Here is a 26,866-nt window from a genome sequence, read left to right as displayed (position 1 = left end):
TGTGAATTGTGTGTGCATTTCCTCACCTCCACGCCTCCCTCTCTGGCCATTCTCCTCTCTCATACCTGTCAGACTGGTTCTCTCTGTCTTTCATTAAAGCAAAGCCCTTCTCCTTTTTCTTAACCAGGTAGTATTTTGTTATCAGACAAGTAACCAGACTCCCTTATGACAACCCTTTACCCTATAGGTCAAAGTGCCAAGATAACCATTCTCTATTTATACCTTTATTGAGGCAAGCCCTTCTCTGCCAATGAGCGGTCTGGCAGGGAGTGCTTTCCATGCTGGACATGCCCTGTTCTCCCCAGGCTCTGGTACTGCTGTGGTCTGCCAAGTTGCAGGGCCAGATTGCCTGTAATAGGCCTGCCATTTCCCTCTCATCATCTGTCAGCACTCTGGATTCAACTGCAGGGTCCAAAGAGGGCTACCACTCTCCAATTAAAAAGGTTAATTTGCCCTCGCCCATCTCTTCCGCCCCCCTCTCCCCAGCTTGCTATGCCTTCATTAGCACTCATTTGTGTCTCTGTCTTGCTTTTCCTTTGAATGTTTCTTGTTCTCAATGTTTTTCTTCAGTTAGTTGCTTTTGTAAACACTGTTCAACATGGAAAAGGTAACACTTAATGTCCATTAGAATTTTCCCTGTGAGCCAGCATGTTTATGAAGTTTTTCTCAATTGTTTCAAAGTGTTCTCTTTTATAATCTCTGTGCCCTATTTTTGTCACTTTAATAGAACTGACCAGAATAGTTTTAAAAATGTTAGGAAATACTCATATTTGCTTTCTTGCCGGAAGTTAAATGAGAAGATTGATACCACTGTTATATCCGTGCTTTAAATATGAAGCTACAGACAGCAGCTCATTTCTCTACTGGTTAGCTCAGCATAAACTTGAGTCATCTCTGAGACTCTAGGAAGTCATTGCTCCTGGCCAAAATATAGTGTGACACATAACTGCTCCATAAAACAATGTGTCACTTTTACACTTTGGTTTTTGAACGGATTAAACAAATGACATATGTATGAAATGTTTGGACAAAGCCAGGCTAGCTGTTTCCCTGTTACCAGTCTTTATGCTAAGCTAAGCTAACTGGCTGCTGGCTGGAGCTTCATATGTATATTCAAACACAGTCTGTAATGTCAAAACTCTAAACTCTCCCCTCTTCTCTCAGCACGTTTTTTGATTTGCATAGACATCACTAACTCAACATGGTCAAAAAGAAGCAAAAATGCATACAAGTATTACAGTAAGTCTTAGAATCGTTTAAGTGACAGTAAAAAGAAAAACTTGCCCATCTTGCTTGACTAGGAGAAAGGTGATTGACTGTTTCCATTTATGTGGTGGCCATACTTCATTGTCATTATCCTCATGCAAAAGTGTCAGCCTCTTAAGCTTTAGCTAAACCTGAGAGGATGATTGTGTGCAAGTGAGACCTGCTCCTGTGGGATATGGAGTTTCTAGCTTACTTTCTTTATCTGGAATGTGCTCAATGCGAGCTGAAGGAGAGCAGATCTGGTCCAGACCGGGTGTTATAACTTCCTCTACCTCTCTATCTCTGCTTGGTGCTTTGGCCCTTTCCTGGCTCCTCTCAGTTACCCCTTCCTTCCCCATCCAATCCTGCCATCTTATTATCTGAGAGGTCGAAGGAAAGGGGTCGCTTGCATCTCTTCCTCCTCTTCCTCTTGCCTTAAGCTACATCACTGGCAAAATAGCCACATCTCTTCCTACCACCACCACCCCTTCTATCTTCCCCCCAGTATATCTGAAAAGAAATGCATGTGGACGCATGTGGACATGTCAACCCAAAGCCCAGGAAGGAAGCTGCCCTTAACCGCTGCCTGTACTGCTGCTTTCTGTCAGTTACCACTGCTGTCAAAGCTCCATCCCTGTGTCAGGCTAACACAGCCAGCAAAACGTTGTGGAGCTTTTTTGTGTTCACTTTTGGGTATCTGGGGTTTTGAATAGGCATTTTAATATAGCTTTTGTTTTTAAAATATAATGCTGGCATTTCCACTATTTGTTTAGGTATAGTTTAGATCCTATTGGACTTTGTAGACTTAAGTTGCTGGCTATAGTAATTTAGCAAGCCATCGTCCAGAATTTACAGAGTTAAGTAATTGTTCACATAAAGCACATTTGAACATGGTCCAGTTGTGTGAGGATTGGAAAATGGATGAGGATTGGATTTTTATCTCATCAGACACTGTATGTGTTGAAGTCTGAGGATGTAGACAAGTAACACTAATTAGCACAAAATGTAGTCATACAATTATTTTATCTTAATAAATCAGTTGTAGCAGCTGCGTCATCATCTGGTGTTAAGTATAGTGGCATACTAAATGAAATTGGGGGTCATTCTTGGTAGTTTTAGCGATTAACATAAGTTAATGACTTGGAAGGATGAACAGGAGGTGGAGATAAAGGGGGAGAGAAAAAGGGAAGAAGGGGGACGTTGTCTGGCTCCCTCACCCGCCATTAAGGGCCTGCCCCTGGACTCAGAGAGTGGGCCAGTTTCCCATGCACCGGCGGCACAGGCAAGCCCTCTTTGGTTACACAAAATGTCTGCCTGTATGGCCATGGAGAGAGATATTATTAGCGTTATTTTGCCTCAGTTATCTGAGAGCATAGTGCTTTTAGGCCCCCTTGTTTGAGTGGCTGACAGACACTTGAGTTTCTGCACCAGATTAAATGAAATTTTAGCAGCTTTTTCTTGGGGCCAGGCCATAAAACCACACAAAGGAAGCAGCTGCCACTAATGTAATCTAGAATGGGGTGCTGCAGTGTAAAGCTGTCCACCGCTCTTTTGTTTTTCCCTTCTTCTCCTCTCCACAGCTTTTTACGTCATTCTTGACACCCTTTAACTACACCCTTTCCTCTTCAGATAATATTCTTGTTCTCCCACTGCCTTTAATTCCTCTTTTTATCAGCCACTCTGAACTCTGTGCACCGCAAAGGTGATGAAACCGGACAAAAGCAATAAAGGACATGTTTTTTTAAAGCAAACATATCTTTTTATGTCTTTATAGTTCTCTTCATGGCAGTGTCAAAGGTACACAACATAGCCATGCGGTCAACCTGAAAGTGATCTCAGGCACTTTCCCCCCTGTCCTCTAGGCCCATACCATATCAGCTGGACATGTATGGAATGAGCACATATGATCTTTACAGTAAGACCTTATGCAAACCCACAAAGTTCATTTCTCAGAATGCAACACAAGCAGTCTGACGGGGTCAATGCCCCAACGACCCCTGCGTCAGTCAGGGGTGTCTACCCCTCTCAAAATGACAGGGTGGATCTTGAGAACCTGAGTTCACGTTGGCAGGGAGTTGAGTTACATTCCTGTGTAAGAGAGAGAGAGAGAGAGAGAGAGAGAGAGAGAGAGAGAGAGAGAGAGAGAGAGAGAGAGAGAGAGAGAGAGAGAAAAAAGAAAAAGAGAGCAAGAAAGAGAGAGCAACTGCAGCGGTGCACAGGAAATCCCAATAATGAAAGCCGTTTGTGATTACCGATTTAAATTATTTGAAATTTGCATAGAGGCAGCAACATTTCAGCTGGTTGGTGACACTTTTCATTGAGAGCCCACTGTTGCCTTCTGTAAATGAAGTTTCATAGTCCGTCAGAGAAGCAATGGCACAAACATCTGTTCCATAAATCTCAGGTGGTGCTGCAGAGTGCAGCCTGAGAAACCGGCTCTACCCATCCCCTGATCAGCCATTAATCCAAATTTCCACACTTCCACACTGACTTATTTATATAGGCCTACGGTTTGTTGCCTGGTAAGCTGTCCAGGAGTGCAGCTTTAGTATTTGAAAGTACTGCTGTACTATTTAATGCATATGAAACTGTAGTACTGTTCAACACATTGCTTTAGCTCAGTTCTGACCCCTTCGTGTGGCTACATAGTATGGTCTTGAGAGTGTATGTGTGTGTGCTTGTATTGTGCCCATGCAAGGGCTCTTCCTTTCATGTGTGTAAGCATGTCTTGCCACTGCCTGTTGTGGAATGTCTGAGTTCATGGGCCCTTTCTATGCAGAAATGGTGGCTTGTAGATGGACTCAACCAGTCAAACATCCAGTCAGTCTGTACATGCGTGTGTCCAGTCCTGCAGCTGTCTGTGAATAAATCCTTCTGTCACCAAAGGCACACAGGCGTTCTTCACATATCCTGTTCATCAACTCTGTAAGCTTTCTTTATTACATATATAAACTATCTCATGAGGAACAGAATTTATTGCTGCTTTTTTGTTGATAATTACTATGTATATCTGATCCACTGGAGATGTACCTGTTACTACTGTCCTACTTCTCTGTCTTCAGTCTTTATGTCTTTAAAGCTCCATCAGTCTTTTCAATGTTTCTCATTAAAACAGAGGAGAAACAAATTGTGGTTCAACACATGCTGTAAACATGCATGCGACATAAATGCACACTTTCCCACCACCACACCAACACCACACGTTTACTTAAACCTGATGACCCAATAGAAATAGCTCTTGCCCCCCTTTTGCCACCCTCCTTTTCTGCTCCTCTGCTTCGCACACCCTCCTCTCCTCCCCGGGGTAGGTCGCTATAGCCCCCCTTATAAACACAGTGATCTATAGGAGCCCTAGACCCAGACAGATTTTTGGCATGGCTGTGCAGGTAGCATTCCAGCACGGTTTGAGATCTTAGGGCCCTAGCCTCGTTAAATGCCTGATTTATGCTCTACAGCTGGGCACAAAGGAACCTACAGGTTGGCTACCTTAATTAATATCACGCTCGCTACTGCTTGGACCTATGTATGTTCCTGACACACCTCTAGGGAGAATAAGCAGAAGGGTCCACATGCTGTATTTTTAACAGTGATGGTGTGGGTGTGCACAGGATGTAACTGAAAAGACACAGGTAGCTGTGTTAAAAGTGATCACAAGTGATTTTTTTAAGGGCTTAATAGTGCCACAAAGTTAAACATATCACTGATATGAATGCAGATTTTGCTTGTTGTTAGACAGAGCAATAGGCTTCCGATGTTAACTCTCTGTGCCGCACCAAATCCTGTTGTCCACTATTTTACCCACCTCTCTAGCATTGCTATAGAAGCTGATCATACCACATGTCTTCAATTAGTAGGCAGGAATCTGGTACGGCAAGCCTCTGAGATGAAGAATTGTGTGGAGCGTGGCCTGCCATTGCCAAGCATATGGCCCATCCATCTTATAGACTGTTATTGATGGTAAACGTTACATGTAGGTATTAACTGGATGCCTTCACTTGGTTCTAACCCAATCCTTTCACTGGCTTGTACATTACGGACTTATTTGAGAGAACTCTGTTGATTTGCTAAATATGTTTTTGTCCAAAATAACTACCGTCAATATTACTGTCAATTTTTACATTGAGCAGAGGAGTACTGAAGGAAACATTTGTAGGTCACTTTCGATATGTGACCACTTCCTCTCTCTGCCAAGTCCCTTCCTGCTTCTGTCAGAATGTCTCGAAGGGGCTGAATTAGGGCTGAACAGGAGGCCATTTTGCAATTTTAATCAGAATTTGGAAAGTGTGTGGTTGAGAAGTGGCCCAACACTGTTCTTATGAATTAATAATGGAATGGAAAAGGGTGGGTTGGTTGGTTGGTTGGATGGATGGTGGTGGGTTTGGGCATTAAGGTCTCACTGTTAGTAGCCTTATTCCATAATAACATTGCAGTGAATTTAACTTCTACATAATACACTGAACTTGTGATAGAGTCATTTGTCATTCAAAGTCCAAGCTTCAGTTATGCGGTCACCAAATGTACAAGCATATCTCTTTTGACTTCCCCCTTTTTATTTGTAAAGAAAATGGATTTGCGAGCTTCTTCTGACCCTGAGATACCCCTCAATCTAAAGAGTCCAGCTATTGATGCTTCCTTAACCACTCGACCACCGTGTGCACAGTCACACACACCAGATGGGACGCGTGTTAAACCCTCAGCCTCCACAGCTCCGGGCCACGGGACACTCCAACACACTGGCCCTCTTGTTTTAAAGTGCCATGTCCCTCCACAATGCCTTGAGGCTCGTATGCATAACGAGCTGCTATGGTTGGCCCAAGCTCACATGCCCTGGTCCTCTCACCCTGAGGTGGTAGGACAGGGTGAAAAATAACTGCATGTTTAAAACAGCCCTTGTTCAGTGGTATCTAAATGATGGCCCATGCTTGAGAGCTTCTGGGGCCACTGCAAGCGTGTTCAGGAACAAACAACTGGGGTCAACGTTAGTGGTAACTTTGTGTTTCCTAACAGTTTCCTACTTCCGCTTTAGGACCAGAACATGAATATGTGCTATTCTACTGATGATATAAATGTATCTGGAACTGCAAACCTTCCACATATACCCTCAAACCCCTTCAGTGGAATCCTATAGCAATTTAGATAATGATTGTCTCTTTACATTGCCTGCTTTATGTGTCACATTTTCTTTAGAAATATTATTTACAATGACAGGGAACCTCAAGCAAATGTAGGAGAAAAGTACCTGCACACACTTGCCTGATGGATGGATTTTGAGGCACTTTGACCTCTCTCAGTGTTGTCATCAGTGCATGTTAAGGAAGTAGCGTGATGGAAGAAGCAGCAACGAAGGAGCATGCAGGCTGCATGAGGGAGAGAGAGCAAAAAGGAGAGAGAATGACTTTATCCTCCAGACAGGCTGAAGTGTTTACTCAGTCCAGACAGATTCTGTGTGTGTGTGTGTGTGTGTGTGTGTGTGTGTGTGTGTGTGTGTTTGTGTGTGTGTGTGTGTGTGTGTGTGTGTGTGTGTGTGTCTGTGCGTGCGTGCGTGCGTGTGGGACAGAGAGCTCAGAGATACCCTGACTGCAGGTCTGTGCCTGTAGATCAGGCAAAGTCTCTAACCCTCACTGCCCACTCTTCCTCTTCAACTTTTCTTCACTTTCTCTCTTTGCCTTACTCCTTTGCCTTGTCTCTCTGTCTATCTCGCTGGCTCACAGTCACACTACCCTCCACTCTTTCAACAGTGCCTCAGTCATTCAATACAGTGAGCTCACGAGTGCCACCTAACTTCATTTAAAAAAAATGTTTCTCTACTTTTTGTTTCAGTCCACTGCATTTTTTAAAAGATAGTTTCATTTTGGCTGTGTGAGTGTGGGTGTGTGCACATGTTTGTGCAAGTCAGTCTAGGTGCACACTGCATGCGTGAATGTTGATTGACACATACTGTAGTTCTCCACCTTTTTGGCCTGTCATTCAACATAGAGTCCGTCCACTTGTGAACTTAATATGGGACTAAAGGCACAGACAGTGGACAAATAACAGTAACACCAACATCATAAGTGAAAATGTTTGGTTTTTATGGGATCGCTTCATGCAGGAGGCAGCAGAGTGAACATGAACATGTCTGAGGAAGGAAAGGCTCTTGTTCCTTAAGCATTACAGGATGTGAAAATTTGTATCACACTTCATAGTACAGAATTTCCCATCAAAGTTAAATCATGTTTACAAGAAAGGAGAGAGGGGGAAGTGTCTTTTAGCAAGTCCTGCCGAACATCAGTCCCATTGCTCTGATTTATTATGTGACTTCTCTTCCTTATTTCAGTTTGCTTTGACATATGTTGTAGTTTCCCCCCCTTATGTAGCTCAGAATATTCACAAGTAAAGCAAACTTGACTAATAGCTTTTTTGTTTGCTGTCTTGTACTGCTGCAGTAATGTGTTCTCTTCAATAATCATAGTGTTTTTCCATGCGCTGTTTGTGCTTTTCTGTCCATCTCCCTGCATGTCGCTGAAGACTGAAGAAGGGGAAAGCGGGGAGGTCAGATACAGGGCCCTGTATGCTCCGGTGAAGCCGAATCGCGTACTGGCAAATGGTATGCAGGCTCATAACGCGCTCCACTCGTCCAATAGCCGGAGACAAAACAGTTTTGACAGTGTCGAATGCCCTGCCCTGGGGGCCTTATCATCCTCTGCTGCTTGCCTCCCTCCCTCCCCGTTTCTCCTCTCCTGATACTATCTATCTGGAGATTTATGCAGAAATGTGCTGCTAGTCGACCTCCCTGGTCCCCCTCCATCCTTTCTGCAGGGACGCCAGCCTGTCATAAGCTGAGCTATGCACAGATAGTGAAGCTCAGGCTGCTGGCCTCATGTCTTATGGAGGCTATCTTGTCTGTGCACTTCAAACAGGGATGATGCTTGTAAGGAAAGACAGCATATGCTCTCATCTGAATGTTGCAGCCTGTATCTTGGAAAAAGACAAGGAAAAAATGCGTATTGTATTATACTCAGTTCTATTGTTTTCCAGTGAATTAATTATTCTATTCTATTAGATTCTACATTGACCTATTTTGTTTTATTCTCCTCCCCTAAACAGGAGTTATTGAGACTTATCTTTTTTATGACAGAACACTTCACACAGCCCTTCTGATGTGCTAAGAGACTTCTGGCCCGTCTGGGATATTGCCCGAGTCCAAAAATACTCCTGCTTGATTAAGTCTTCTTATGTACCTGGATATGTGTGCTTAAACTGACAATTGGCAGTTTGCAGTTTCTTTGATTCCACTTCTTTATTTAATACGTACTCCATTGAGCATTGACTTTTGTTGACGGCAGTTTGATCCTGTGAAGCGCATCCCAACTCAATAAATAATCTCTGCAGATGCTTACATAAGCGATGGTCCATTTAATTAGACTGGTTAAGCTTAGAAGCCCAGAGGTCTTTTCACTGTACCATTAGAGCTAGGATGAGAAACAACAGTGTGCGGCCTCCCACCGTCGCTGGTAAGCAGAGGGCAAATAATGATCTGCATCAGAGACGCGGCTGGCCCAGACTATTATAAGGTCTGCCGGACCGAGCCGCACCCAAGCACGAAGCTGCCCAGCTGGGCTTAGTCTGAATGAATGGATAGATGGAGGGATAGAGAGATGGACGGACGGACGGATAGGTGGGTGGGTGGATGGTCAGTTCAAACACAGTTCACCCGAGAAAAGATCAAAGGGAGTAAGGTTACGCAGGGAAACAGACAGTGCAGAGCGATGCTAATTTTAAAATGATTGTGGCAAGTGTATTACATACAAATGTCCACACACACGCACGCACACACATAAATGCACGGATACATGGACACAGTCATGTGGTCATCCTCGCTAACAGTGAGCATACATGGCCATTAAAGAAACACTCACTCGCATGCAAAAGCACATGCATATGAAAAATATGCAGACTTTCTCGGCTAACATACACACACACAAACACACACACATTGCCTTTCTATTGTGTATGGTGCATGCATTCATTGGCCCCTGTGTGGGTGCCATCTGTCCATAAAGGTTTCTTAGTGGCTAAGAGAGACGCCTCAGTTCCACTGTTGCTCTTATCAACTTTCAGGAGAAGGAGAAGGGGAAAGGAAAGGTAAGAAGTGTGAAAGTCTGATTGGAGACAAAGCCACAGCCAGCAGATTACTTTATACTGGGCACAGGCCCTCAAAGACCACCATGCATCTTTATCTGGAGATCTATCTCCCCCCCTCTTGCTTGTTCATGCCAACTAGGCTTTTCTTCTTCCAGTTTACCTCTCTCTCTCTCTCTCCTTCTTTTGCTTTCTCAGGTCTTCCATTCTCCTTTTTCTCAGTGCCTCTTTTAATGTTCTTTTTTTTTCTCTCTCCGTGTGTAGTAGTGGTTAGTGGTTAGCTTCTCTCAATTGTGTAATGTGTGACTTCAACACCAGCCAGCGTTGCAGGCCCTGGTCCGCATCAGATTTGTAAGAGGCTGGGATTTAGGCCTGCTCCCTTACTCCCTGGCTGGTGTTCTGTTTAGTAAACCGTATTTCCTGCATCCGGCTTTGTCTCAGGAACAAGTGTTGGTCAAACAAGCCTTTTGTCTGTGGCCAGTGGCTCAGCGCACCACAACGAGTCTGGCCCATGACAAAGAAGTGAGTGTGTGAGCACGGGTGTGTGTGGCTGTGGCAGGGAAACACATGGCAAACACACTTAGAGAGCCAGAAAAATAAGGAGGAAGGTCAAGGCCAGCTAGCTGCTCTAGCAGGTACTCTCACAGGTACAAAGGGATGCAGAGACTGATAAAACATTTTTGGGTGATAACATGTAATAGACAGTCTGGACAACACCCAAGTATGAGAGTGCTCTCACACTGATGAATGATTGTAGTTCATTTGTCAACAATTTTTTCCACCCGGGCCTTCATCAGCTAAGTCAATTGAAAGTCAAGCTGAAGAGAGTGAATTTAGAAAATGCAGGGCACTGAAGAAGAGCTCTAATGGGAGCTTCCCTTACTTCCCCACCTTCTTCTTCAACCTCTCTTCTCCTGTTTCACCCTTCACCCCTGTCCAATCCCTGACTGTGAATACCCTAATGACATAAACAAAGTAGTAATCACATTAACGGCAGTTACGGCTCAGGCATTCTTAAGAGGCACTGTATTGACAAACCTCCGTCTTCCCGAGGCACTCACTCCAACACCTATAAACACTTATAAATATTGGCAAAGACTTCCTATTAGCATAATCACTTTTCAGGTGTGTTTGAGTGCTCCCAAGCCCAGGCGACTGATAACTTTGGGAAATGGCAGTGACATGCTGCGTCCCCCTGTGCATCCTGCCTCTGTGCCTTCCTCCTCCTCTTTCTGCTTTTGGAGGGCCTGCGAGCTAATCCTGTTAGCTCGCTCCTCCATTAGCTAAATGACCAATATCAGTGAGAGCTGCGTGGTCACACCAGGACGGCCCGAGCCCACTATCTGGGTTGGTGAAGGACAGAACAAAAAATAGAGGTCAAGCCAAGTCTGCTAACTTTTGGATGTATGGCTAGAAAGTTTGAGGGGTGGGGTAGATGGATGATAGATTTTATTAAGAGATAAAGACGACAGTTTTGACCTGCCAACTTCTGGTCAAGGTTATGGTTGTCTTGGCGTCTGTTGTTTTGTTTGTTTGTGTTTGGGCTGATGGGATAAAGAGGGAAAGGGGTGGTGTGGTTGTGCTGTGTGCTTGGTGGTTGAGAGAGAGAGAGAGAGAGAGAGAGAGAGAGTGTGTGTGTGTGTGTGTGTGTGTGTGTGTGTGTGTGTGTGTGTGTGTGTGTGTGTGTGTGTGTGTGTGTGTGTGTGTGTGTGTGTGTGTGTGTGTGTGTGTGAGACAGGGTTTGGGGGTTGGGTCACCAACAATAGAGCAATCTGCATAAGCAAAGTGTACATGACGCCTCAGCCTCCTAGACTGCTTGTGTGTGTGTGTTGCTTTGTCTGGTCAACACTGTCTGGGACAGTGGTGTGAATGTGGTGTCAGCAGCTAGAGGCGACTATATCTGCTGTTTAAGGCGCCATAATTTCCCCCTTCTGCCCTTGCGTCAGTCGGCCTTGTGCTTTTTGCATGAGCCATGGATCATATTCTCTGCCTGATAGCAGTCCACTGTTTCTGTTAGACACCATAATAGCCTTCCCCTGCTTTGTGTTGCAATGTGCTGAAATGGCTTTGAAGGAGTTTTTAACCCCCCCTTTCTCTTCTTTTGACTGTTTCTACGTCTCTCCTCTGTTCTCGGCCTCTTTAGTTCTTTATATTTCTCTCTTTTCTGATTATCGTTCTTCTACTTTTCAGCTCCATTATCCCCTTCCCTCTCTCCTTCTCCCTCTTTACTTCTCCTATAGGCTTTCTCTGTCTTTCTCTCCCCTAAAGTCCCCTCTTTCAGCCCTTGCCATGAAATGGCAGCTAAGGGGTTGTCAGTGTGGTTTCTCCTTTCTGCTGATCCTATTTCAAAGGGACCTGGAGATCCAGCATTAGCCCCAGCTCTCCTGCTCTCCAGCCCTAACTCACCACAGACTTAGAGTTACTGGAAGGAAAGAAACAGACGAAGAGAGTGAGATGGAGCTCTCCTTTATTCCATTAGAGGACAGACTCGTTTATAAGATCATCCTTTCTCCCTCACACATTTCTCTTCTCTTCTATGGTAGAAAAAACCCTTCAAGGCCATCAAACGCCTTGTCAGAATGCCTTTTCTTCTTTTGAAAAACTGTCCTTCTATCCCTTTGAGGACAGCTATTAAGGACAATAGTGGGCTTATTTAGATATCTTCTATGCTGTTGTGAATCTGGGCATGCGTTGGTTTGGCTTGTTGATGCCCATCAATGTGTCCACTGCCTGGATGGGAATAACAATTATTGTCGCTGCTTGTGGTATGAGCACAGTCTGTCTAATGTCTATAGATGGGCTTGTGATTGCATAGCACAAGACATGCTGTTTTTGATAAATAAGAAAATGAATTGACTACCAGCTTTGAAGTGCTGTGTTGTGGCTCTTGTGTCCTTCAGAAATGTGGTGGGTTGTTATTAGGAATGTCCCCTTCACGCCACACTTCTCTCCCTTCTCTGTTCCCTTCCTTTCTCCTTGCCTCCTTCCTTCACTCCTATGATCGCTCCATGCTTTCTTTCTTCTGACAGACGTGGCTGTGTCTCGGAGGAGAAGACGACATTCGAGCCAACCCCCCATCTCCTTCTCTCTCTCTCTCTCTCTCTCTCTCTCTCTCTCTCTCTCTCTCTCTCTCTCTCTCTCTCTCTCTCTCTCTCTCTCTCTCTCTCTCTCTCTCTCTCTCTCTCTCTCTCTCCTCTCTCTCTCTCCTCTCTCTCTCTCTCTCTCTCTCTCTCTCTCTTTCTCTCGTCCTTCACAATAACAGAAAAAAATCGTCTATTTTTCTGCTCATGCATACACACGCTCTGTTCACGCATTTAGACAGGGTTGAGGAAGTAAGTACAGGCTGCAAAATCAAAGCAAAGTGAACAGGAGAGGCCAGGTTATTGCAACCGTTTTACGAGTGATGTAGGGCTTTCAATTTAAGCCATAAAAACACACACATAACCAGGAAACATACATATAGTCAAAGCCAATGTAATGGGCACATTTTATTTGTGCTTATGAGAGAAGGAGCAAAAACGTGTATGGGCAAATGGCTTTTTTATGATGGAAAAATTCCATGGTGGGTCAAAGCCCCTTGCAGGTGGCAGCAATTAACTGTAATTTTTGCAGATTGTAATGATCCATAATTTACCAGTATACCCCCCTTCCAACTCTTTTCAGCCAAGAGAAAAAGGTTTGCGTGGAGGTTTGATTGGGTGCACATTTTATGCCGGTTTTCTGGTCTTTAAGTGAGATTGTTCGGAGGGGGGCCACGGTGGCCGTGGACACATGAGATAGAAAGGAGACCCACAAAACACTAATCTGTTCCCTCTATTGCTCTTCCACAACATCTTTCTTTTCTCTCAGCAGCCGTCTTCTCTTACTGCCCCTTCTTCACCCCTTTGTCTCTTAGCCACAGCAGGCTTAAAACATGCAAGCCTGTCCATCCACCATCTTAGGGATCGCTCATAGTTGCAATCGCGCACACACTCGGCCTGTCTTACTGTCTCCTTCTTCCTTGTTTCAGTCTCTACCGTAGTATGGCCGTGGTTTTCGATTCAGTGTCTGCAAATGACTTCAGAAAAAATGCCCTCCAGTGAAAAAAAGAAAAAAAGAGAAGAAAGGATAAGAAAGCCAAAAGATGAAAGAGGGAGCACATTTGCAAGTGGCGGATGTTTCTTATTTTGCATATCTCTCACTTCTGCTTTCCCCTTCTTCTCCTTTTCTATTCACCTGAGAGGATTTAAATAAATCCATAAAGCATGAAATATCAGAAATAGAAAAGTAATGCATGAAATGCATTTTCATAGGAGCCTCCCCACCCACACAAACACACACACACACAATTTTCCCCTTTGCTTCTTTTTGCTGTGAATGTGTGTTTTTTGTGATAAACGCTGGTACAATTTATTAACGTGTGACCTCTTATTTGTATTCAGCATTAATATGCAGCATCAGATACATGTGCCACTTTAGCCTTGCTAATTCTGTAAACAAGGCATTGGAAGGGAGATGAGTGTGTTTAACGAGATTAGACGTGCATTGTCAGGCAAATCTCTGGTCAGTGTGCAAGTACTATTGAAAGTCAATTATTGTCTGAAATATTCCTATGCCTTCTCAACTGTGTACATTGTGTAATAGCTTCCTGAGATATCTCTCATTATTGTGTTTTATTTATTCTTTTTTCAAATGTACAACCACTAGAAGTACATTTTGGTTTGAAATTGGATCTCTAAGATTTCTAATAACAATTCTTTAAATGCATTGTGCAATACGTCAGGATCCAGTCATGCGGAATGATCACAATAGTAAAAACAGATTCATTTCCATGTGTTATCAAGATTATTTTCACCCAACCTGAACAGCAATTTCATGAATTTTAAAATCTTCCTTTAAAGCTTCTCTTTAATCACAATAGTTCATCCATAAATAATTGGTGATGTAATCCATGGTAGATTATGTTTTTAAAATGATAAAAATCAATTTAAAAAAAGAAATGAACTGAGTCATGCAGCTTTTTAAATGATTCTTCATTAAGCTTTATCAGTTAGTTGTTCATCAGTAATTTGTTAATTTATTACACATCAAATAACATGTAGTTTCTTTCTGTGTCTCTTTTTGTCAGATAAAGATGAGCCCAGCAGTTACACCTGTACGACGTGCAAGCAGCCCTTCACCAGTGCCTGGTTCCTGCTCCAGCATGCCCAGAACACGCACGGCTTCCGCATCTATCTGGAGAGTGAGCCCGGCAGCCCCCTCACCCCCCGCGTGGCTGCTGCTCCTGGGATGGGGGGTGACTGTGCCTCCTCTCAGCCTCCTATCCATGCTGTCCACCTGGCTGATGGGAGTCCTTACAGCCTGCTGAGGATGCCGGGCTCTGGGTCTGGCCGGGATTCAGCGTCCACACCTCGTGAGGGTCGTTATCCCCAAACCCCACCCCTGTTTAGCCCCCCACCACGCCATCACCTCAGCCCTGATGACCTGGCCCTGGCAACCCACCATCCCAGCGCCTTTGACAGGGTGATGAGGCTCAACTCAGTGCCACTAGAACCCCCTCCAAGCATGGACTTCTCCAGACGGCTACGTGAGCTGGCTGGGAAACGCCACAGGCGCCTCCCCACCTCTCTCCCCTAACAGGCCCAGCCCTATGCAACGGCTGCTACAGCCATTTCAGCCAGGTACTAAGGCTCCATTTTCAGCAACGCCTCCCCTCTCCACCTCTCAGTCACCTTCTGGCTCACGTTCCACCCCCAATCCTGTATCCAATGCAGCCCAACCAGGCACACCTCTCAAGGCAAAGTCTTGTGAGTTCTGTGGGAAGACCTTCAAGTTCCAGAGCAATCTAATCGTTCACCGGCGAAGCCACACGGGGGAAAAGCCATTCAAGTGTCACCTGTGTAACCACGCCTGCACACAGGCCAGCAAACTGAAACGACACATGAAGACGCACTGTCAGAGCAAGTCTTCGGTACTTAATGCCAAGTCAGATGACGGTCTCTCAACTGCCAGCTCCCCTGAGCCTGGTACTAGCGAGCGGATAGGCAGTGCCACGGATGCTCTTAAGTCAGTAGTGGCCAAGTTCAAGAGTGAGAACAATGGTCTGATGCCTGAAAATGGAGAAGAAGAGGAGGAAGAGGAGGAGGAAGAGGAGGAAGAAGAGGAAGAGGAAGAGGAGGAGGAAGAGGAAGAAGAAGAGCTAGAGGAGGAGGAAATAGAGGGTAAGCCTGTAATTGAAGAAGAAGAGGAGAGGAATGACTATCGTTTCAGCCTGCGGCTAGAAGGGGCCCGCCACCACCAGAACAGTGATGCCCTGCACCCACACCGCCGGAGCTCTTCCCGGGAGCCCGTTGATGAGGACTCTGCCATGGAGTCAGACAGGGCAGATGATGGAACCACAACTACCATCAATGGCCTGGGACCTATATCCACTGACAGCCTGTCCAGGAAGTTGTTAGGGGGAAGGGTCAGCCCTGGTTCACTCAGTCCGCTGTCCAAGCGCATCAAGGTGGAGAAGGACCTTGACCCTCCCACGCCAACCATCCCGAACACAGAGAACGTCTACTCCCAGTGGCTAGCTGGGTACGCTGCCTCGCGACAACTCAAGGACCCTTTCCTCAACTTTACAGGTGGGGACTCCAGACAATCGCCCTTCGCCTCCTCATCTGAGCACTCGTCAGAGAATGGCAGCTTGCGTTTCTCCACTCCACCCGGCGAGCTGGACGGGGAACGGGCTGCTTCGGGACGTAGCGGCACCGGTAGTGGGGCAAGCACTCCCCACGGTGGCAGCGGGAATGGACGGCCAAGCTCCAAGGAAAGCCGCCGCAGTGACACCTGTGAGTTTTGCGGCAAGGTGTTCAAGAACTGCAGCAACTTGACAGTGCACCGACGCAGTCACACTGGAGAGCGGCCCTACAAGTGTGAGCTTTGCAGCTACGCCTGCGCTCAGAGCTCTAAGCTCACCCGCCACATGAAGACCCACGGACAGATGGGCAAGGACGTTTACAAATGTGAAATCTGCCACATGCCTTTCAGTGTATACAGCACTCTGGAGAAACACATGAAGAAGTGGCACAGCGACCGCCCTCTGGCTAATGACATTAAGACTGAGTAGGCAAAGAGCAGCATGCTGGCAGCTCTCTCTCTCAGCTCCCCTGGCTAAAAAGCGACCCTGGCTGACTAGCCGATAAGTGAGGGGAAAGGACAACAGGGTTAGACACCAGTACACAGTACAGCCCTGTTATCATCCCAGACTGGAAAAAGCTGAATGCATGATCCACCTTTGGGGCAATACTATTGCATCAAACGCAAAACTTTTTGAGCCTTTCTATTGTGCAATAATTTACACGTTTTGTATTTTTTGTAACTGGACAGCATGCTCGGTGTGTTTTGGCTACTTAGAGAGAAAAATTGTCCTTGGCTGATGGGTTTGGTTGTACTTGTGTTGCTGTTGATACTTTTGATTTCTTCAACATAAAAAAAGATAGATATGAGAACCCATGCTGCATACAGTACATACTGTTTTACATATCATGTACAGTTTTGTGTTCAAACATAGTGGACAGTGTCATATTATCAAAACATCAAAAACAAGCAGGGTCACACTTAAAACTGATCTTTGTGAAAGATTTTCCATGCAAGATTGAGATAAGATATATATATATAAATTGGGCTGCCTATGAAATGCTAGGCACTAGCACCATTAAATATTTCTTTTACAAACAGCAATGAAATTAACAATATGGTGTGAAATGACAACAAAGAGTGCCTTGGATATTTTACCTGCATTAGTTAATCCTCCTTTTTGCTATAAGCTCGGAGTTTCAGCTATAGAAGATTACAGGACATTTTTGTGCACATATGGAATAAGCAGGTCCTTGCATCAAGCACCTGTACCACCCCATCGTGTTGTGACTTAGCAGAGCATAAGGAACCAGCTGAAACAAAAACGAAAAAAAAGATTATGTGTATCTCTGGTAAATCATTTATCTGCCTGACTCATGTATATTGTTATTCTCCAGATTATGATTCTGTTTACTGGCATGTTACATGCTAAAAAAGGAGTAGGAGTTTGGTGTGTAGAATTTTGGTTTAGGTGTTTATGTTTTCTGGTACATGTGTACCATACTGAGAGGGTACTCTGACAAGTCGTTTTAACCAACGTAAAGCTCTTAATTTTCCAGAGTGTTTATTTTCTTTGAAAATTAAAAGTTTGCAGGTTTTTTTTGTAAGTAGCACAGAATTATGTTTCTTCGGTGTCAGCCAGGCAGGCAGTGTAGCCAGCAGTAACTTGAAGACCACAGAGTGGGTTTTAGTTGTTCTAAGCCAGACAGATTTTGGTCGGGGTGAGGGTGGGTGAGAGGTTTGGGTGGGTGTAGAAGGGAATGGTTGGGTGAGGGTCAGGGTAGTGGGTGGGGAGTGGGTTGACCAGGTGTCTCTACAATTCAAATGTTTATGTCCTTATAGCTCTTATTCTCTTTACCGCATTAGATTTTAGAAATCCTTAAGTAATCTGAAACCTTTTTTAAAAATAACATTGGAAATGATTTTAAATGGAAATCCAACGTCAAGAATCTGAATTAAGTCAAAACATTTCTTTAAATAAATTGTCCCCGCCACACAATTTAAGTAAAATGTTCTTTTGAGTGATTACGCTCAAGACCTCATTATAGTAGTGGTAATTTCTTTTAATCCATCCCCCATCATTGTTAATGATATAGCACTTGTCACTCTGCCTTGGATTCTGTATCTGTCTCTCTAATCGGGGGTACAGTTGGTTGAGTATAAAATGAGGACCGGATTTCAGATCTGGAACTACCTACGTGCACTGTTCAATTTTCCCAGTTTACAGTTGAACACTCAAGGGAAAACTTGTTCTTATGCTGACAGATTACTGTGGTGTCATTGCTTTGCATTTAACACAAAAAAAGAAAGAAAAAAAAGAAAAAAAGAGTGAACTAGAAACTGTGGCCAGCCATGTTTCCTCCTGAGAATTAAACATCTGTTTGGGTCAGGGGAGGTATCAACGCAGGAACCGCCATAGAAATATCCTGCTACATACCAACTATAGAAATATACTGCTCAGTACAGAAAGATAAAAATTCTACAAATTTGATTTAAAAAAAAAGATAAGTAAATTGTGTTGTTGATTTTTTTAAAGTAACACGTCAATATCTTTAGGGGAGAACCTTATTTAAATTTTGTTTAAATTTTTTTTTTATTGTTTATGTTGTTTCTCTTTTCTGTCTTGGTGACATCCAGGACTTGATCACTATGTAACAAATTGTAATGAACATGTCTCTCATCTTTTTTGCCTTTACTATTCACAAGTCTTCAGGTTGAACAAAAATTTGCATTGGGGAGAGATTTATGATATATAAATATATAGAGAGAACTTAAACACATAGGAAAATGCACACTCATGTAAGTTCCTATGTTCAAAACACATTTATGGTCTACTTTTTTCCTGTATTTAGAATGGTATTTGAAATTAATGTTCACTTAGTGTAGGCACTTATAGTATTTATGTTGGAGCCTGTATTTTTAACTGTTTTGCCTGTACTCTTTAAAGGTTTCAATGTACCCTTTTTTCTGTAGTGAAAAAAATCCCAACAAGCTGCCACCGTATATTTTCTTAATTTGGCAGGATAATATAGTGTGAATAATTTGTATGCTTGAAAATAAGTATGTTTTTGAAAAATAAAATGTTGTGGCGTTCCTCAAGGGTGAGAGGTCATATGATGGCCTTTTCAGGCAGTCCCGCTGGAGTGACCACAATGAGGTAAAAACAGGTGGTTGTACATATCTTTTAGTTTGTTTTATATATTTTTCTCTCCTGCCATTTTATATGCAGTAATACAAGCTATTGTTGGGTTTTCTCGGTAGCCAACTTTTTACTGTCCTTGAACATGTACCACCTGATAACATTCCAGCCGTTTTTGAAAAAGACCTTTTGTCATATGCAATCAATCCAACATCAATCTGAAAAAAGCTTTTGTTTTTTTGCTGCCGTTTTTTTTGTTTTGTTTGTTATTTTGAATTTAGTTTTATTTTTTTCATTGCCAAAAGAACCATGGTGCTTTATAATTTAAATATGGTACATCTCATATGCAAGGCATATTCTAAATATAACTGAAATCATAGAAATAAAAAAGTTTGGTACATGTTATCATTGCTGATGGTATTGAGGTACATTTAAGTTTTCAGCCTGATTTCATCCTGTGTTCTGTATCTACTCTCAAGCTATTTGTTCTGAACTGAACTTGAAGTTGACCCATGGCATACGTCGACATTATTTATTATGACTATACACACACACATACGCTCTGTTCAGAACAGAGTCACTGCAAAACAAATCAGTTAATGTTTCTCCCTCCTGATGAATTCTGATGGCTTAATTTCTCTGTTTGATGACCAAAGGTCATTGACCAACATTTATGAGTTCATGCTCGACTTACAGACTTTGTTGTTATTTTTCAGTTACGGAGATGCCACTCTATTTTCAGCTGTTGTCTGCATTATTCTCTTCACTCAGCCATTTTGTCTTGGAAAAAATAAAATGTATTACATACATATCTGAATTTGTTGCCTTTCTTTTTATTGTGCTCTGCTATAGCTCAGTGACCATAGACGAATATTTTTTATCATGTGAGATAAAAAAAATGCAGTTTTCTTTAATTAAAAACACACTCATAAGCACAATGTTAATTAATTATATGCTATAGTGTGCTTACGTGCACTGTGAGGATATTTGTTTGGATATATGGCGCCCAGACATGTTTGCATGGCTCGGTTTAAGCCACTGTTCATGGGGGTGGAAGTTCACCACTATATCTCTGGTCTGTGGCCTTGTCAGGTCATCTACGCATCTGTGTTATATCTCCCAACAACCCTACCATCTCCTCCTGTCTCTTGCCCTATCTTGACCCCCATCTCTCTCTCTCTCTCTCTCCCCCCCCCCCCACCACCACACCACTCCCTCAGCCCTGTTGTGTCTCCTTCACTACTCCACGTGTCTTTTTTCATTATTCTTCATCTAACTTTATACATCCTCCTACATCCCTATCTCTCTCCCTTTTCTTCCAACCTCTCCCTTCCTTGTTTCCTCTTCTCCCTGCTGAAGCACTGGAGGGCAACGTGACAGACTAATCGCTCTCCTTGTCCGAGCCTGGCGCTGTTTGCCTAGCAGGGCTAGATTAAAGTTCACAGATAGAGAGAGGTTCCTGCTAAGGCCAGGTGTTGACAGTTAAGATAAAGCAGAGTCGCAAGGAAGTGGGGGGTGGTTGGGTGGGTGTTGGGAGAGAGGAATTGTTAGGCTGTGTGTGTTCTCGCACATATACGCACTTACAATGTTCAGGAGGTTGGTACCCCCCCCCCCCGCCTCGTATAAGATCTCCCAAGTTCAATGTCAAGAGAGCAACAATGCATTGGCCCACAAATCCTGCCACCAAACAAACCGTGCATAGCAGACATACTTTTCCCATAGCAGACTCTTGGCCTTTGCCTACTATCCCCTGCCCCCTCTTCGTCCTCCTCCTTGTGTAGACATATGTCCTTAACTCGTAAAGGCAACAATCACAACTCTTTGACTGAAAACGGAGTCTTTAAAAAAAAGAAATTCATGCAGAGAATAATCTCCTATCCTCTTGTTTGTACAGTTTCCTTCAACATTTTTTTTTTTAAATTTGTAAAACAAGAAAGAAAATGAAAAGTGTTATTTTTGTCCCTCTCATTTCTGGCAAGTCTTAGGAGGATACACTGGTTCTCTTTTGAAGGGCAAGAATTTATTAGTTCATTATGCTAATCGAAACTAGTTCACAAACACTCTTGAAAAGATAAAGATTCCCTCCCTCTTTTGCTCTCCCTTCCTCTCTCACTTCACCTCTCTCTCTGTCCTGACTTGTCTGTGTGTTTAAAGTAGGGGAGGCCTCCCAGGCATAGCTGGGGAAATCCTGTCCAGGAGAGACTCTGCGCATTGAATCGACTCTCTAATCCTCCTAATGTGCCACTTCTCCCTGTTCACTTCTCTCTCTCCATTCCTCTGCCTTCCTCATTCTCTCTGTCGCTTCTGTCTCCTCCTTGCGTCAATTATCAGTGGATCATCCCTCTTTATCTCTCTTATTCCTCTTTTTCTTCATTCCCAGTATTATATGCACTCTATCATGCGCTGCTTTTTTTTTTTTGGTCCATTCCTCTTCGTCTAGTTCTTGCCTCTGTTTCAGGCTAATTTTTTCTTGGGCCAGAGCCCGCCTCACGAGTGTCAGTGAGTAGAGGAAGGCTGAAGAGCAGCGATGGAGAGGCAGACTGCAGCTGTGCTGTGGTGCAGTGAAGAGGGGGCCTCGTCCGGGCTCCTTGGAACAATATAAAAGCACTAATCACCCAGGACAGCTGACACCCAGTGCCTCACACATATACACACTGTGCTTCACACACACACACACACACATACACACACACACACACACACACACACACACGCACGCACGCATGCACACACATGTACACACATACACACACACACACACACACACACACACACACACACACACACACACACACACACACACACACACACACACACACACACACACACACACAAAGATCTGAGGATTGCTAGTATAGGGTGGAAGGAGAGGAGCTCTGCCCAGACAAGACTTACAGGTCTGGCCCGGCTAGAAAACAAAGTCTGTGTTTTGTCTATGGGCAGTAATGCTTCAGGGCTGAAAGTGCCTTCACACAAACATGCACATACACACTCATACTCATACACACACACACGCAGACACAACACACACACACACACACACACACACACACACACACACACACACACACACACACACACACACACACACACACACACACACACAAACACACACACACACACACACACACACACACACACACACACACACACTCATACCTACTGTAAAACGCACATGGATGCAAGCAAAAATGATTGCCAAAACTTAAAAGGCAGTTAATCACATAGTAATATACAGGCAAACTTCCCTTCACACACGTCCGAACGCAGACACAGAATCAAACACACATGCTGATACTGGAGCACAAACCACATAATGGATTGGGTGCATGCACACTCACACACACACGCACTCACACACACACACACACACACACACACACACACACACACACACACACGTGCATACACAAAAGTGTCTTTGGGAATGTGACCTTTTCCCAAAAGCCTCCCTTTCCTGCCCCGGCTCCCCTCCCCCTCTGGCTGTGTGAAGACTGAAGGGGTCAAGGGTCAGGTTTTGGGGGGCTGGAGATTAGGTTTCACATGACTGAGCACCTTTGTTGGGGCAGGCCGGCAGAAAGGAAACGTCCAGGAGGGTAGCTGTGTCTGTCTGAGGAGGGTGAGAGAGAGAGAGGAGGGGGAGGGAGGGAGAAATGAGGGACAGAGGGATGGATGGACGGATGAGGCTCAAGTTGAAGTCTGGTCAGGCTGAAGTTGAAGAGTAAGAGTGGGGAGGAAGTGTTTGAGAGGCACAAGGGAGAGGTGGAAGAGACGGGGCACGGAGAGTGAGAAAATGTGAAAACATAAAAGAGAAAACCAGAATAACCTCACCCACATTCTTCACACTACAGCTCTGCTCTCCTTTCTCCTTACACCTCTCACTCTTAACTCCCTCTCTCTCTCTCTCTCTCTCTCTCTCTCTCTCTCTCTCTCTCTCTCTCTCTCTCTCTCTCTCTCTCTCTCTCTCTCTCTCTCTCTCTCTGGCCATGTGGCTTCTGTGTCGGGCTGCGGCCAGCCAGTGTCCTCAGTGCCTGCTGGCTGTGCTGATCTCCCCCATGACCACACAGCAAGAAGAAAGCCCCAGCCAAAATAGTAAACTGGATCACAGCAGAATCCACCCCACCCCTCCTCCTCCTTCTCCTCCTTCCCCTTCACAACATCTGAGTCGTAGTCTGCCTGCTAGACAATATGTGCTGTAACTGGCAGTGAAAAACTTGGCAGAGACCCGGATTACCTCGCTTGTGAAGTATTGCTTTAAATGTCTGTATGTGTGTATGTGTGTGTGTGTGTGTGTGTGTGTGTGTGTGAGAGAGAGAGAGTGTGTGTGTTTTTTCCCTACTCCTCAGTCCTGGAGAGAGGGATTTTAACGACGTGCAACAGTTTCAACTAAATGAGTCACAGAGGTGGGACTGGTACTGCTGATGGCTTCCAGATAAGGTGAAAACTTTGACCCCGGAGTGAAAAAGAAGGACAGGGGGCGAGGGGTGAGGGGGTAGGAATGTCTTGAGTACGGTGCTGATCATAACTGACTGGACTCTTTCGATTTCATGGTGTGCAATCAGATATGAGACTTTAGGTAATGCTGTTATTACTGATCTTTTGGACGCTTTCCTAACAGCCCTACCCTATATCTCTCATTTTCATGTCCTGAGTGATAGTGCCTTGTGTGTGTGTGTGTGTATGTGTGTATATGTGTGTGTGTGTGTGTGCAGTGTATGCATGCACTGATACATAAGGGCCAATCTTGTACAGGTCAGCACTCTTTCAGTGAAAGCTGTACTGTAGGGTATCAGTATGTAGTTGGTCTATCAAAGGGGTTTCCTTTGGCACACTGCAGGGGTGGCTCATTCCAGAGCATGGGTGGTTGGGGGAGAGGGGAGGGTCATGGGGTGAGGGAGAGGTGGAGCGGGACTGGGGCAGCAGATTCCAGAGACCGACTGATCTGACCTTGAACCGCAGGGCGTGGAGCTCAGAGTGGCACCATGTACTATGTACATACTGTCAAAGCCTTTGTGCTCCACCACCACGGCCAAAAACTGCACGTTCACACCTGCGTGTCATGCTCTGTCATATGTGGATGTGTTGCGCGGATAAATGTATACATACGGGTGTGTGTGCTTACATGCATTTCGTCTGCATATGGCTAAGTTTTTGTATGCTCGTGGTCATATTTGCGCGTAGGTGTGTGTGTTCTCCAGGTGCAACGCTGCTGGCAGGATTTATACGACCAGTAAAACAGGGTCATATTATCAGTAGCCTCTGACTCGTGTGTGCTTTTTGGTGCACCTGCATGTGTGTGTATATGTGAGCTATATGCTGTGTATGCAGGGGGAGACAGTAGGGCGCCTGTTTACTGTCCTGTGAACAAAGAGGCAAAGTTCATCCTCTGGCCTCTTTATGCCACTATATTTCAGTGTCAGCTAAGGCCGGACAGTAATTCAGCAAATACATGATTTATTGCCTGAAAACTATGTTGTCCATGACAGCTTGGATTCTCAGAGTGATTCACTTTGGCTGATATATAACTAAAACATACAGGAAGTTTCTTTTTTCTGTATGCTTGACATGTTGTGTCCAGGACTGTTGCTACACTAGGACACTATAGGTCATGTCCTCTGTACACGGTTGTTCTTTTTTAAAAAGGTTGATTCTTTATTGCTTTTAAATAGTTCAACCATTTAGGAAATATGTTTATTTACCTTCTTGGCAAGAATTCAAAGATCGAAACCAGACCACTGTCATACCTCTCTGGTAAATATAAGTTTACAGCCACAGCTGGCTGGCTGGTCAGCTCACAGTGATGACAAGACAATATTTACAGTATTTATAGCTGTGTATTTACAGCTACAGCTAACATGAGAGTGGTATCGATCTTCTCATCTAAGTCTTGGCAAGAAAGAATTTTTCCAAATGTTTCCAGACAGTTTTGGGGCAATACAATGAAACATAATAAGTAAAATTATCAGCCGGACAAGCCTTTGAAACACCCTTAGACCATCACTTCTGGAGATAAAACATGAACATATAACTGCACAATTAAATAAATGATAAAGTCTTTTAACAAAGGGATAATTTGACACATTTTTTATGGATTATCAAAAATGTATTTGTGGGTGAGGTTAGGGTTAAGTTGGCTGAATTTGGACTTATGACCTTGGCGGCCCACTGTCCCTATAGGAATTATACCATTATGGAAGAATCTGCACCTCACAATGTCTGCCATGTGTGCCATGGCAGGAGGTAGTGTACCCTAAACAGCACATAGTAAGGTGAAATTATAGGATGTTGTTGTGGTAAAGCATGTAGTGGAAGACTTTTTTTTTTTTAAACCAATAACATTAAACATACAGTAATTGCCATTTTAAGCAGTGAGTCCTTTAAAAACATTGCCACTCTACCTAAAAAACATAGTAGAACTGTCCAATGTCTAGGCAAAAGGGATAGAATTAAGCATATCCTGGCTACAAGCCCTGGTTGTATCCTTTTCACATCTATAGTTCTTTTGTATTTACATACATGTTTACTTTGCTTATCCTTTCTCATCTAAGTTTGCTTAATATGTCTTATCGTGTGAGTACCCCTCTGTGTTTGTGTGCAGTCAAGGTGTATATGGGTGTAGTTGGCCTCCCTGTGGGGCCAGCAGAGCTCTTTGAGCCACTCCAGCTGCTGCAGGGGTGACAGAGGCTAAGACCAGCCGAGGTTGAAGGGTGAGAGGTTCTCTGGAAGTTTCTGAGAATTGCCGCGCCACTCCTGGTTCACTCCTGGTTCATTCCTGAGGCCCAGGGGTCAAAGAGAGCGGGACATGGGGAGGGAGGAGCGGGGGAGGAAGAGGGGCTGCAGGGCCACGGTCACATGCTTGACCTGCCAGACTGACCTTATTACACCCTGCACATACTTCCTTCTCCCTGCACTAGTTACAGTTTTTGTGTGAGCATACATGTTTGTTTTTTTTTTACATACCTCTGAGTAATGTCAAGATCTAAGAGTGTGTGTTTGTGTGTGACAGAGGGAGGAGTTTTTGTCACTTCCGTATTTACTATTTTATGGACTCTCTCTTGGCTCTTTCTGTTCCTTCTATATCGTACTCTATTTCAGTCATACACACATGTCAATTTTCAAAATACACTTTTTTCACCCTCAGCCACACATTTCCTTTCCTGTTTTGGTCTTTAATTAGTCTGTGCAGCTAACATTTCACTTGCACATTTTTAGAGCCTTTGCCCAGATATCACCATCTTGCAGGATGGAGGTTGCGGTTGTCCAAACTACTCCAGGGGGTCGCAGGAGTGCAGTCGACTCTCTTGGACCAGGCAGCCTCTAATATTCTGGTCTTTATGGGGCCAACCGGTGGTCTTTAGTGGGGACACATTCATTGTGGGCCTCATGTCCTACAAAGCGCTTGTCAGTCATTGTGCTAAACTTGTGTTGTTTCTATGCAGTGCTCGGCAGCACAGCTGTCGTCAAAAGACCCAAGGCTACTCTACCCTCGCCTGAAAGAAACAAACAAACAAAGCCGTAAAACAAGAAAATGAAAGACAAAAAAGGGTCACAAATAATGAGTGTACAAAAAACATCTTGTCAAATTGCACCTTGGGAGCCTGTCTTCAGGAAGAGTGAGGGGTAAGGAGCTTCTGAGCGGACCAGGGGCACAAAGGGACTTGGCCCCTCCTGTGTTACTGTTAGCCAGGCCCTTTGGATGAACTTGTCTCCATTCAGCTGACGCTCTTATGCCCAGGTGTGTCCTTGTCTGTGTGTGTG

At 44.3% G+C, this 26,866-nt stretch overlaps 1 protein-coding gene across 1 annotated transcript in view; it reads left to right on the top strand.

Annotated features, from left to right (window-relative positions):
* LOC134001116 (B-cell lymphoma/leukemia 11A-like) overlaps positions 1 to 16,459 on the top strand; it is a 33,269-nt gene extending 16,810 nt beyond the window's left edge. Inside the window, 2 exon segments of the mRNA XM_062440683.1 lie at positions 14,474 to 14,958; positions 14,960 to 16,459. Of these exon segments, the coding sequence (XP_062296667.1) occupies positions 14,474 to 14,958; positions 14,960 to 16,459 (1,985 nt within the window).
* The last annotated feature ends 10,407 nt before the right edge of the window (positions 16,460 to 26,866 follow it).

Source organism: Scomber scombrus, chromosome 2 (assembly GCF_963691925.1).
Source record: "Scomber scombrus chromosome 2, fScoSco1.1, whole genome shotgun sequence".
Classification (NCBI taxonomy): domain Eukaryota; kingdom Metazoa; phylum Chordata; class Actinopteri; order Scombriformes; family Scombridae; genus Scomber; species Scomber scombrus.
Note: the sequence above shows the minus strand (reverse complement) of the source record. Positions and strands in the feature narration are given on the sequence as shown.